This window comes from Lingula anatina, chromosome 2 (assembly GCF_051362555.1).
Source record: "Lingula anatina isolate TDL-2025a chromosome 2, LinAna3.0, whole genome shotgun sequence".
Taxonomy (NCBI): Eukaryota; Metazoa; Brachiopoda; class Lingulata; order Lingulida; family Lingulidae; genus Lingula; species Lingula anatina.
Window position 1 is genome coordinate 10,313,210 of NC_141768.1, and position 14,224 is coordinate 10,327,433.

The following is a 14,224-nucleotide window of genomic DNA, read 5'->3' on the forward strand; positions in this document are numbered from 1 at the left end:
GATCAAGTCACTCTGAGAATTAACTTGCTGAAAGATGGTATAGAGAAGCTGTTTGCAAAAGAAAAGTGCATGGTTTTGATTGCAAGGTTTCAATTTCAGCTTTTGAGTTGGTAGCTTGAGCTCTTTAGTTAAATAATTTATTGTGATAGAAAATCTTATCTGTAAACCTTGTCAGACATTGGGGGACAGCGCGCTGTGCCGAGGGTTCGCTGTGCCGACAAAACCGGAAAATTGGTCTAAAATCGGCTAAGTTTTTCCGGAGTCCCAAAATCAAAGGTTCGCTATGCTGAAGGTTCGCTGTGCCGAAAGGATCTGGTTCGCTGTGCCGAGGGTTCGCTGCGCCGAAAAAGTCGGCTACCCATCACCCATTGTGCTTGTTATATAACGTGACGAGCAGTGGCCTTTTTTTTTAAATAAACGAGTTTAAAAAGTTCTCCGTACCATTTAAATTTGTTAAAACTGCGCATTGAAAGTTTATCCTTATGGACATAAACATCTTAAATCGCTTTAAATGATCAGTTCTGTAAGTTTAATTTATTTATTAACTTGTATGTTTACGTAATTGTATATACAAATACGCAATTATATATGCAGAAAATATAGTGTGTAATTCATGTTCTTTGTAGTATTAAAGGCTAGTAATGCTATTATATATTATTTTAATAAAAAAAGGTATTTTTTTCAAAATATTTTCCTCAAAGTATGGGCTATGCTTCGGCATAGCGAACCTTCGGCTCAGCGAACCTTCGGCATAGCGAACCCTCGGCACAGCGAACCTTCGGCATAGCGAACCCTCGGCACAGCGAACCTTCGGCATAGCGAAGCGCACCCAGACATTGGACTGCATTATTTTAGAAAAAAACTCCAGTGATCCCAATTTAAGTCAGATAGAACTACTGGTACTAAGAGAAAAAACACCAGTAATCTTTGCTTTACAAATTGTCAAGTTTGTAGCAAAAGAAGTATTTTAAGCCGTGACATTTGAGAGTTAATTCTGTGCAGGAAGTTGCACGTTTCCAGAAATATCAAGTTAAACCTGGAGGAGGAATCGAGTCCACTTTGGCATCTTATATATTTTATTTGATATTTGCTTTCAGAAGCAATCATAGTATATTTGCCTTGATGTCAAAGTATATCAGCATGCAGGGTATTTTCACTCCTCTAGGGGTCTGAGATGTTCAGGCAATGTTTCTGGATCAATTACTCAGTTTCTTCTGATGTTAAGCCTCGGTGTCATTAGTAGAGCCAACAGGCAGCTCATAGAGGATACTAAATTCCATTGATTTTTGTATATCTAAATGTCCCTGCACCCAAAGGCAGTTATAGGAATTATTAAATATACTTTCAAACGGAATAAAAATTCTGAAGCCATTAACCTGTGCACCAATGGTCAAATATCAGGGCATGGAAGTTGCTATGGGGTTCCTATTTAAACTTTAGCATATTTCTAGTGGTCAGAATGGTCAGCATTAACCGGTTCTGGACTATAAGGTTAGATTAAGAGGTACTCGGCACGCAAATTTTACTTCCAAGTGCAACATTTACCCCATTCACACTACAGTTGCCAAAATGCGCATTTCTATAATTCGGATTTTTCGTAAGGAATCCGATTCGGCATTGCGTTCACACTCGCGAAGCGAATCCGAATCCCATGTTGAAAATTTCAGGTTTAACTTCCTGTTTTGAACACTTGCGCATGCGCCGCACAGGAAATCTTAAAATACCAACAAAAATTTGTGACGACAAATGCAACTCAGAAGACATTCCAGCATTCTTGAGAAGTATAAGGTGGCAAAATAAGTTTGTTTCCTCATGTTGTAGTGAGTGGTGACCTCCAAATACGTTTGGTGCAATCGCTAAAGTAATAAACAAGCGTTCATAGATATCCGCACTTATCAGCACACATGCGCAGTAAGATCTGTACAGGTGTCGATTCCGGTAAGTTATCCGGATCGCGCTTAGAAATCCACCTCGCTTGCAGGATTTTGAAAATGCGCATTACAAAAATCCTCTTGCGTTCACACTACTGCATTTATTCGAATTGTGACCTAATTCGCAATTTATCCGGATAACTGAGCATAGTGTGAACGGGGTAATTAATGCACCACGTGTATTTTGGAATAGGAAGGAGTTATCTTGTAACCCCCTAGCTTGAGATCATTAAAACTAATGAGAAAGGAGGTGGGAGACATGGAGTGGTTGGAATTTATTGATCCCCTTCAAAAACTTTGGAATTGTATGCATATTGTATGAATTGGGAATAAAAAATGACTTTCCAAAAAAAAAAAAGAGCAGTTGTGTAATTCATCTTTTTGACAACATTAGAGATTTCCTTAGCTGTCATTTCCTAACTGATTGGCAATCCTGTTCTCAAATGTCCAAAATTGTTTCTTCAGCCAAACTAACAATGAAAAAAAAAGTTTTTTAATTGTCCTGACAAAATTTTATCACATGAAGACAAATAGTAGGATTAAAATGCATTATTTTTCTAAAATGACAAAGAAAAAACTTTTTAAACATTCTGGCATCTGAATGGGCATGATTACAATCAAGAGTGGCTGTCAAAGTAGATTGTAACTGAAACAGTAAGACTTGCTAACCTTTCTTGGTATCCTACACCCTTATACTAGTTAACAGATTTAATTATGATGTTACTGGGTCTAAATAATATTTTAAGGATTATTTGTATAAAAAATATATCAACTGAATCATGACCAAAGGATTGCTTCTGTTTAAACATCTGTCATAACTGATTATCATGTTTTCTGCTTGTGGTAAAATTAATCAATGGTTTTTTCCTCGTGGTAATGACAGTGGGTAAGACCTTAGTTTACTGCAACTCTATGAGCACATCTCAGCTGTTCTGTAGAGGAAGAGAAATGAGTTTGCCCTGAAAGACTCAAGGCCGTAGAGATATCTGAACAAATGTAAGTTTTATTGCCAAGAGCTTGGCGTCAAATGTCTGTTCTGCAGGCACCTCTACACATGCTAGATGACAAAGATTTCTCATTTCATCAGTGTTCTGTAAATTGGATCTCTGCTCTTACCCAGGTACAAGATAATATCATCCATCATAAGAGTTGTACTTTGGGTGTATTGTGCATTTAAGTTTTTTAAGGTTGTTGGTCTAATACTTTGTGTAGGCTGTCTTAAAATCACGAGTTATACAGACTTTGACAGAGGCCAAGGAAGATTTATGTAAGTTCAAAATTCCAAATTCCCTCCTTACTTGAACTGTGATTTTAAGAAAATTGCTCATTTACAGAATATTCTTCTGGCATCTCTGAGGATTTGAAAGAAAACATTCTACAAATGTCAGAACTCCTTCTTTCATGTTTTACTGATTTGATCTTCTTGCCGCCCTGGTGTATCCGTCCATTGCATTTGTTCTGGAAAAATATTATTCCTCCATTAGGAGTGGATCAAGGGGGCTGACGAGCTCCTGGGATGTGCAGGATGGAGATCTTCATTGCTGAACATTCTTCCTCCTGTTTGTACAAGAAATCTCAGAGAGCTTGCAAAAACATGTACTTAGAATCCTGCATGCTGAACAGATAGGTTGTCTGTCAGTTTATCAAGATGATCACTCATTTTCATTCCCAACAGCAAGCCCATGTTCAGTTTGGATCTATAAAATTTGCTTCACAAATTTCTCATTTTGTTTAACAGTGGCTTAATCCATGCTGTAAGCCTACACATGTATACAAATAATGGGATCACTTTCCTTTTCCTTCAGAAAATTGACACATTTCTTCAGTGAAAAGTTTTGCTTTAAGCACTTTGCAGTTGTTATTTTTTTCACTGTACGACATGTTTATTTTGGTCTGGATGGCGGAAAATGATGTAGCCGTTGGTGCAGACAGTATGCTCACAGATCAATCAAGTGTCTCCTTGGTTGAAAAGAGAATACCTGAAGGTGTTGTCAGAAGAGAAAGTTCCCAAAAGAAAAAAAATGTTTCCACAAGTTTTTAATTAAGACTGGGCTTTATTTGGTTAACTAGCGCCTGTTTGCTTATAGATTTACACAGTGACATGTGACATAATGAAGCGCAGATATCATCTACATGATTTCATCTCCCTTTACCACTCTCCAACATGTGTGCGTACACATACACATACCTGTCTTTCTTATAAATATGAATTGTGCACTGTGGACAAAAAAAAGGAAGTTGAGTTCTACTCTTCAAATAACAACTCTTATGACATGTATATTTTCAAACATAGAAATGAAAAGGGTGTTGTTTATATCTCTTCTTTATTGTAAAAATATTATCTACACAAGAAGCATCCCATAATGTTTTCTTAGTAGTTACCTCCAATCACTCTGTCTACTTAATCTGTGTTATCTCAGGTAGGGAGGCCCCCATTCAATCTTTGCCCTATCTGGCTAGTGTTTAGAAGAAAGGCAAATGGCATACGAAAACCAATTTGACATTAATGCCCCTTTCCTACAGTATAGGTGCAATTCCTTTAGCAGTGCTGGTAGTTTATTGCTAACTTTACTCCACTTTATTGCCTCTTTGGAAGTACGGATTTAATTCATTCCTTTGATTAGTGTCGCCCTCCTGACCTTATTGGTGCCTTTGGATGGAAACCTGCTTTTGATAGAAAAAATAAGAAAAGGAAGGGAGCGACAATGCCGACTTTAACAGAGGATGTTTTGTCAAAGAGTGATTTACTTGCTCACGTAATTCTTTTCTTTAGGTGAAAAATGTGACAAAATACTTCGATGGCTCTCAGAAGGTATTCAGTGAGGAGAGCATGTATGAAAAAGAGGGAACAGCAGTCATTAACTCAGCATTCACTTTAGAAAATTTCGATCTAGAGCTTTGCTCTGATCTATTGATAATTGTGGGGGATTATTGAAACTTCATGGTTTAGAGCATGTCTATGCTTATGTGTTGAATATGATAAGTATTTTCACATTGACAACTTGATCCAGAGATAATTGAGTTGGGTATGGCATTTTTGCAATTATATCGGTGGCTTTGAAGCTCTCAGGCAATTTTGAAATCAGTTCACTGATAGAAGGGGCACATGAATCCATGCTTGTTTCTTCTTGTCTACTTTTTCTTCATGGGAAAGTGATTCATTTCCAGTTGCTCATCATTTTACTTTTATAACAGTAGCAGTCTTTTTCTGTGGTAAATATTTACTGTATTCTAGTGCTGAATAAGGAGAAGACGCTTTTAAATTGGAAGTGAAGTGGAGTGGCCTGTCATACCCTCTTAAGCCTTATAAAGATGTTAGAAAGAAGATAAAGGATACTTCAGAAATTTATCTAAATAGAAAAATTCTTTGAATTTAAGTTGAAGGGTCCTGCCATAGGCATCTCAAGTGTTAGTTACTTCTAAAATATGAAAAATGAAAAGGTTTGGCAAAAGTAGTATCATAAGGCCATCAGTGTAAGAAGTAATATAGTTGGCCTGTCTATTTCGATTTGCTGGTGTATTTGAATCCTGTTACATATTCTAAATTTACCCCACTGGGCATCATTAAAGTTATTCAAATCTCATGGCTCAAGTCTTTATGTAAATGCAAAACTCCAGAATTTCCTCATTTATTTCAGATTTTTTTGATAAATGTATGGTGGATGCATATCTTGTCAGTTATCAGTCAGGTCTTATGATAAGATTCTTTTCCTGTTAAAGTCAGGAGGCATATAATGGTAAAATGAGCACAGGGTCAGACCTTGTATCTACAAAATCATGACTTAATACAGTGTCCGATGTGTGTATAAAAATCTTGCACTGAATCATGAGTAAAAGACATCTCGGTTAAAATAATTTTTTTTTATGCCAAAAGGCATTGTTGATCCAGACAAAGGCAAGCTACATGAACAGACATGTACGTATTACACCCTCTCATATATTTTATACATTCACTATGCGTGGTATGCCTTAATTTGCTTGTTTTCTGACATGTCGGAATTCTAGTTAGTACTCTACTTTTTGGTTAATTGTCTGGTCCAGTGAGTTTAAAACAACACCCAAGGTCACAAGTACAGAATTAGTACTTACACTATAACCGTTTATCACATTTGGGTAATAACAGAAATCTTGGGTAGCTATAAAAAGTATAAAACTAGGGTATTAAGGACAGTTTGCGCATAAAGCACATGTCTTATTAGGATCGTTAAAACCACTCATAAAAGAAGTAGGGGAACCCAGAGGCTTGTTATTTTGACTAGTTGATTTCTAAGTGCAAAAGCAAGCTGACAAAGATTTTTTTCCCATTCTGTTATTGATGTTATTCATCTTGGGAGTTGGTTTCATATAGAACCAGGTTAATCCTTCTCTTGTTACAATAGTATACTTGTCATGGTGTGGGACCTGCTTACAAGCTCACAGTTCGATATTCGTTGTCCATGATTCTTCTTATTGAATTAGTAAAGGAAAACCTCAGAGCAGATGTGCCTCATTATCGGAGATGAATTTGATTACGGCTTTTATGTGCAATTTTAGACTTAAAGACCCTCTTTTATTTGAAGCTAAATCATTATTGTGGAAAACTTGGAAGTGTTTTGATTCCCTTTTCACTGGTGCTTCTGGCATGGCTCAGTGAAATGTGTGTGGGACCATGCTGTACATAGAGCTGACAACACTGATATTGTCCAACATTTTTGCCCCGAGAAAAATGGATTAAACCTCCTATGATTTTGTACCTGTATGTGCGCTCTTAACTAGTGGGCAGGGTGAATACAATTATATAACTTAACAAGTGAAATTCTTTGCTCTCGAGAAACGGTATTTGTTTTGTTTATTAATTACTCTTACGTAAGTCCCCAAGTAAAGAGTAATAGTCACAGGCTGGCATTTGTGTAATTTTGCCTTGAGTGCCCTTTTTTTCTTTTCCGTGAGGCAAATTTTCTGGATGCACTTATCTCGTATTAAAGCTTCATTGCTTGAAGTGCTTGCTTGGTGTGTGTGAAGCATGGCCAGACAGATATTATTGCAAGTTTCCCATGTGAGTTGACTTGTATGTTACAGAGTAGTACTGTGCCTATAGTAATACCACCTTCAGGTCTCATAAACATCATTAGTCACTCTCTTGAACTTATTGAGGAACGTCTTTGTAATAGGGAAGAAATTTTGGGGCAGCATTGTGGTGTATGAGAAAAAAGTGTTCTAGGCTAGGCTGGTACCCAGCTGTGGGTTAAGATGAGGTGCACTGGAGGGCCAGGTTAACACTGCTGTTTAGGTGACACCAGACACTGCTAATTATGGTAGACCAGGCTTTCCTAATCTAGAACTAACCTGGCATAATATGCGGTAAAGTTATTTGCGCAGACGTCTTCTCCATCTTCCCCACCTGCTCCTGAAGTTCTCTGTTATTACAAACAAAGAACACTTGAATAGATTGCAGTACTTCTAGGGTTTTGGTCCTTTCAGTATTTGAACCTCATGCAGGGATATAGCCTAATTTAAAGTCAGCATCATCTGTCTTCTGCTGGGCTTAATTGAAACGGAGAAAAAAACAGGTCCTTGTTTTGTGGTGAGGTTGTTTGAAAATCCATTTCTTTGAAATGGTTGAATGAAAGGTGATTTTGGCCCATTTAATGTGACGTACTTGCATGTCATTTTGTTTCACCTTGTATTGATGGATTGTTTTACCAATCCTCAATCATGTACTGTCTCCTCTCATGGACTCCTTTTTTTTCTATTTTCAGTATGCCAATTTTGTTCTTATCTTTGAAGCTTGAGACAGACTGGGCCTTTTTTATGGAGAGTGACGTATTACTATATACAACACTGTTCCCATAGATTGTATTTCCCTCTTCAACTTCATGGTCTGCTAAGAGTAAATTATGTGAGGCTGTCCATTGTTTGCAGGCATGAGAGGTCAGAACAGGGTCAAGTGGGTTTGATTGTCACCAAGTATTATTTTCAGTTATAACCTCAGTACTCCCATTCTAATGTAGAAAATATATGTGCTGTACGTCCCTCATCCTCACAACAGGGACAGTTGCGTTATTGCACATTCTCGGCTGGGTTTCTGCAAAGACATTGAAAGAAAATACAAATATCTTTTCAGGTGGTTTTTAATGAAATATAAAGTGTGCCTGCTGGATGCTTCTTTATATTGTCTTGTTTAAGGATTGGTCTTCATTGTTAAACATCTGCTTACCCTTGCTTTAGTATCTTCAATACTGTTGTACTTGGCGTAGGAGATCTATGGCACTAGTTTTCTCTGGGGGCATTCTTGAGGGACTTAATATAAGGATGATTTTGACAGCCTGCCATATTCCATAGTGGATGGATAATTATGGCTGACATGCAGTTATCATTTAGAACACAGAGTTATTTCACTGTTCAGAGATATTTACTGAAATCTTGGGTTTTCAGAAGTGGAGTTAAATAATAATTAAATATGGGTCAAATTGGAATGGTAGAAGAACAATAATCACAATAGCACTGACTGAGTAGCACCTTGTTTATTTTCTGTTCATGTAAATAATGTGCTTTATTCCTACTTACCTGTATGCATCCATGTGCAACCTAGAAATTGAACATCTAAGGTGTAAACATGGCCTATGTAGCCGACTGTCTTTTATAAAAAATCTTGAAAGAGATTGATGAACTGCCTTTTTGTAAGATGATAATAAGGAATATGATATGTAAACCTTGCCTGGTTATCGCATTTTGCAATAGAGGAAGGAAGAGCTAACTTGCTTTATGCTACTCTGATCTCCATCTCGCTGTCTTTCAATTTGAAAAAAATGTAGCGTGCGATGAGGTGCTAATGGAAAATGTCATTTTCAATGTTGTATTAAGAAATAATGAATGAAAATCCTGTTCAGAAATGCCAGATACATGCAACAGAATGTACTATGACAGGAAAACTATGTGCTGGGATGTAGCCATATTTTTATGACAGATATGAAAATGTAGTAAAAGTGATAGCTGATAAGTGTTGTTATATTTCATTCATATGAGAAAATAAAAGCAATTGCATGCCAAAAACAAGAAAACATAGATGAGCTAGAGGAAGTATAATGATAAACTTGGGTTGAAGCACAACCAGTAATAAATATATTCCTTTTGATTGTTATATCTATATATTGTGTTTCACATGTTGCATTTTAGGTTACATATGTGATAGTATAATTTTTTTGATTCAACAATGGTGAATCCTTAACATTTCAGGCCAAGAAACCCACACATTTAGTAGCTTCCACTTCACAGTAGAACCCTCCAATATCATAGCATACAAGGGTTACCCAGCACTTTTAAACTGTTCAGCAGAAAACAGTGGGAATACACCGCGCACTCAGTGGATCAGGGATGGTGTATATATGTCCTTAAATGGAGACTCAAGGAGGTAAAATAATTCCTTTTACAAAACCCAATAGTTTTTGTGAAAAACTAAAAAATTGAAAAATTTTCCCCGAAGTATATCATATATTATGAAAAAAAGAAAAAATCTTCAGTTGTGTGACTTGATGCTGTATTGATTCTTTGTACATAGGTGAAAGCCCCTTTGTGTCCTTTCTCTTTATTGTTCCAGTTTGAATAATAGATACACATATTGTCAAAAATATCAGTTAGATAATGCAATTAGATAGTAATTTCTCATTTTGTTTCATTTCAGATATAAATTAAATAACGGGTCATTATATTTCTCGTCCATTGAGCACACGCGTTCATCACGACCAGATGAGGGTGTATATAAGTGTGTGGCCACAGTCATGGGCCTTGGAACACTAGTCAGTAGGGCAGCCAAGCTACAAGTAGGATGTAAGTATACTGGTGGAGTGCACAAACACACATACGGTTCGTAGATACAGAAATGCATGCATGCGCCCGTGTGTGAGTAAGCACACACGCACGCATGCACAGAGAAAGAGAGAGAGATGTATAGGTTACAAAGGCCATTAAATTTGTCCTCCCACAGCAGATGTTAGGGAGCATTAAGACCACTTCACCTTAATGTCAGGTATGACTACAGGCAGTGATAATAATCCACTTGGGATATAATGTCAGTTATTAATGGGCTTGATTATCATATTCCACTTGCGTTAGATGAGATTGTTATCAAGGCAGTCATGAAATGGCTTGGGCATGAATTTAGCTTTGTAAGATCCATATCTTTATTTATAACATGCTGTAATTGGATGTAATGAGAGGAATAGAAAATTTGCTCTACTTGGAATTATGAGTCATTTGTTATAAATGGGAATTAATCTTTTGCAATTTTTTTTTAAATTTCAATGTATTAGTATAAGCAGCATGAACAGAACACCATTTACAAAACGCTAGGATAGATTATTATATATTATTGGATACAGATATCTGACTGAAGATATTTTCAACTTCCCCACTCACTCTCTGTATTTGACACTATAATATTAAATATGCTATAATATTAAATATGCTTGAAAGATTTAAGAGATATTTTCTTATTCTTAAAGGTTTTTTTTTCTTTACAATTGACTGAAATTTGCTTTTTTATGTTTTTCAGATTTTAACAGAGACTTTAAAGAGGAACCAAAAAATGTAAATGTGCATTTAGGAGACAATGCAGTGTTCACTTGTGCTGTAGACTCTATACCTAGAGCCAGTATTGTGTGGTTTAAAGGGAGTACAGAACTTTCAGATTCCCCTGGTGGGACATTAAGAATTTATCCAGATGGAATACTGGAAATTCAGGATGTCAAATTCTCAGACTTGGGACAATATCATTGTAAATCTGAGTACAGCGAGCCTGGGAGATCACGGCCGCAAGTGTCAACCAGTGCTGTTGCCAGCTTGACCCAGAATGCCGATACATGTAAGTTAGTTCTACCTCACTGCATCTTGTTCTATATGGCACAGAGTAATCATCCATGTAAAAGCTAGAATTCCAAAGAAGTGGTTTTTTTCTGTGTGACTGCATGCCGTGGGGGGTGGTGTCTTGTAACAATTTTTATTTCATCTCGTATCATAAAATTTTGAGCTTACTCGCTGTTGGACATTGTGTTACTGCTTTAAATAATGAGTGTGGGATGACCCAGGACTTGTATGGTTTTCAGTTTTTATTGTTTCATTGTCATGCTGGGAGGATAACCCGTGAGAGGTGTGCCTATAGGAAATGAAATTGGTTACATGGCGTGAGCTGAATCTCAGGCCACTAATAAATCCTCACCGTTGCTGTCACCTTTGATAATTTTCGATATGTTTTACTAGCTCTTGTCAGCTTTGGATACTAACACTATTTATTAATGTAAGAATGGTGTGGCGAAACAACTAACAGAAGTTGCCGTGGAAGATTACTATGCAAGTAGTAATGGAAGTCTGCTGTCTTTATCTTAAAGCCATTGCAATTTGTTGGTAATTAGAAAAGACAGTAGTAGTAGTAGTAGTAGTAGTAGTAGTAGTAGTAGTAGTACCAATGTTGTCCTTCCAAACAAAATTTGAAACATTCTATAACTCCTTTAAGCAAAAAAAAGTTAAAATGTTGATCAGAATTGTTTAAATTGCAAACAGCATTATTTTCACTGTAACAACTTATACTACAAGAAGAGATTGTGCATGAAACATTCCCACGTTGTCTTTTCAGCAACATACAAAGGTGTTTCTCCCAGGTTTATCATCACCCCAACAGACACCACTGTCCTAGAAGGCAGCACAGTGCACTTATACTGTGGAGCCAATGGCAGAGATTCTCAAGAAAACACACCACAAATTATGTGGCTCAAGTCTGGGACTACCATTGATACAACGTAAATATATATTTGTATATATATATTTTTGTATATATATGTCCTTTTTTCACATTTGCTGCTTTAATTGTTGTATTTTTAAAATTATGATATATGCATTGCTAATTTTATTTTCTGACATTTCCACAGAAAATTGATAGCACACATGTGTATAAGTAAAGGCAAAGTTTGTAAATGTTAAATAATGAGCTTGTTGATGTCTAAAACGCTGATAAGTTTGGTAAGCTTAGTTGTTATAAACTATTCAAGAAACCTTTCTAGGTGCTGAAGAAATGTTGATCCCTAGTTGGTGGCATATATTTCCCCCATATTGTATGACAGTGTCAGTTGCAAAACAATGAGTTACTTGTCCCGTATATCCTGTTTTGTTGGGAAATATCCCCATGAAACTTGCTTTATCGGGGCAGGCTATTAATACATTTACTGTGACAGAGATGCCATCCTGCACTTGCATACTTTGATCTTTATCAGTCCATGAAAAAGTGCTAGGAGGACCATGTATGGGTTCTTTCTTTAGTTTTACTGATTTATTTGTTTTTAAATTTTTGGAGCAGAAGAAAAGGGAGCCACCATAAATTAGAAAGGTTTGAAAGAAACTCTGTAGACAATGTGAGCCATTCACAAGTGGCAAGGGTCTTCCCCTTATGTGGGGACACATTCCCACAATGGATGGTGCTGAGGAAAGTCTGAACTGTTCCTCTTCTCTCCAGTCTGTCTTGTTAATTCAAGAGACCCTCTTGAGAATCTGTTGTGCGCCATTATGTCTGATGTACATTAAGTTGTAAAGCCATCTTTGATGTTAAAAGGTTTCAGGTGTTGTACTTTCAGTGTCCCTGGGAGATGTGAGTGCAGGCCACGTGCAGTATGGGATTTGGATTTAAAAAATGCTTTTACATATAAAATAAACTTTACAGCCCAAGTCATGTTACATAAACGTAGTAGAGGTTTGTTTAGTGTTAACAGATGTTGGCACTTACAGGAGATACAAATTTTTTGGCCTCATGTCAGAATTAGTTGAAGGATACACTTTTGGCAAGCAGGGTCCATGGGAGTATGTTGTAACTCTGGTCTCATGCCTTCCAGAAAGAAGATTTTGTATGCAGTTCATTTCCTCAGTGTGGTTTATCCTTTTTTTTTTTTTTTTTTTTTTTTTTTTTTTTTTTTTTTTTTTTTTTTTTTTGACAGCTTGACCCAGGAAAGGATAAAGGAAATTCTGGTGGTTGTTAGTCAGTTTTTTTTTTTTTTTTTTTTTTTTTTCCTGTCACTGTATTATATTCCCCCTCTCATTGTTTGAACTTGCTTTGATTTATGATACTTGTTGACGATGATTTATGGGAATTGTATCTTATAACCATTCCATTTTGCTTTCCTATTACTACATATCTTGTGATTATGATGTCATAAAATGGCGTACACTTTTTCAGTTCTCCCTTGTGCATGAAAATGATATAGGTTTATAATGAAAAGGCTCATTTAATAAAAAATAACAATAACATTTTTCAGGAAACCAGAAAATGCCCGGTTCTCAGTTGTTGGGCTAGGTTCCCTTAGAATCGAAAGTGTTACAGAGGCTGATGCGGGGTTATATACTTGTCGTGCTGAAAACAACGAAGATTCCATCGATGCTACCGCAACCCTTGTTGTCCAAGGTATTGCATGTGCCAATTGGAATAATTCTTAAAATTCAGTTCACCTTTTGCTGACATACTATAAATGTTTGAAACGTGGTTTAGGTATTAAAATTTTTATGTAATATATACATAAAAAAAAACATAAATATAAATATCAAAAATTTAGTGAAAAAGTAAGTTCACCATTGCCAACACTGTTCAATGCTAAGTGAAGAGGAGGTAATGACATTTTAGATTGCATGTGAATTACAGCTTAAAGTGTTGCCTTTTACACAGAACAAATTGGTTGAATGCTTCTGCTCTCAGCTGTACTGAAGCAGATAAAAACATTTTCGGTCCACTGACTGCTCTTAAACTTCATGCAGTCATTGTTGCTAACGATGGTCCTTGTTCATTAGCTCAATATAAATATCTACTCTGCAGGTCACTGAGCACCTGAGTGCAATCAACACAGACTTGGATTGAGAAAAACAAATGCAGACAAGGCTAAGGAGATTCATTAATTTCTTGTCATGTTTCAGTGGCACCAAGATTTGTCAAAGAGCCGGAGAGTTTCTATGCACACGTGAATGCAGATGTACAGTTCGACTGCGAAATCTATGGTAACCCCACCCCCAAGATTACATGGATGAAAAACGGAGACATTGTCATCCCGAGTGATTACTTCCAAATTATAGATGGAAAGCACCTACGGATCCTCGGTCTGGTGATTTCAGACGATGGACTTTACCAGTGCTTTGGGGAAAACGCTGTAGGCAATGTGCAAGCCAGTGCCCAGTTGGTGGTTCTCCAGCCAGGTTAGTATAATAACTTAATAGCATCACTGAAGTGTGGAGTTCCTAGAGAATTCATCATCAATATATGTGGTGATGGTTAGGTGCTGGGGGAGTGG

General features: G+C 36.7%; 1 protein-coding gene across 4 annotated transcripts in view; it reads left to right on the forward strand.

Moving 5' to 3' along the window:
• The window catches only part of LOC106157033 (neogenin), a 41,706-nt gene that overhangs the window by 13,420 nt on the left and 14,062 nt on the right, over nucleotides 1-14,224 (forward strand). For 3 of the 4 annotated variants that reach the window (XM_013532498.2, XM_013532501.2, XM_013532502.2), the window contains exons 2-7: nucleotides 9,147-9,321; nucleotides 9,592-9,737; nucleotides 10,462-10,770; nucleotides 11,539-11,701; nucleotides 13,205-13,350; nucleotides 13,854-14,129. In XM_013532498.2, the coding sequence (XP_013387952.2) occupies nucleotides 9,147-9,321; nucleotides 9,592-9,737; nucleotides 10,462-10,770; nucleotides 11,539-11,701; nucleotides 13,205-13,350; nucleotides 13,854-14,129 (1,215 nt within the window). Of the gene's footprint in view, nucleotides 1-5,780; nucleotides 5,848-9,146; nucleotides 9,322-9,591; nucleotides 9,738-10,461; nucleotides 10,771-11,538; nucleotides 11,702-13,204; nucleotides 13,351-13,853; nucleotides 14,130-14,224 lie in introns of those variants that run through there. The other variant, XM_087007099.1, reaches the window with a different exon arrangement.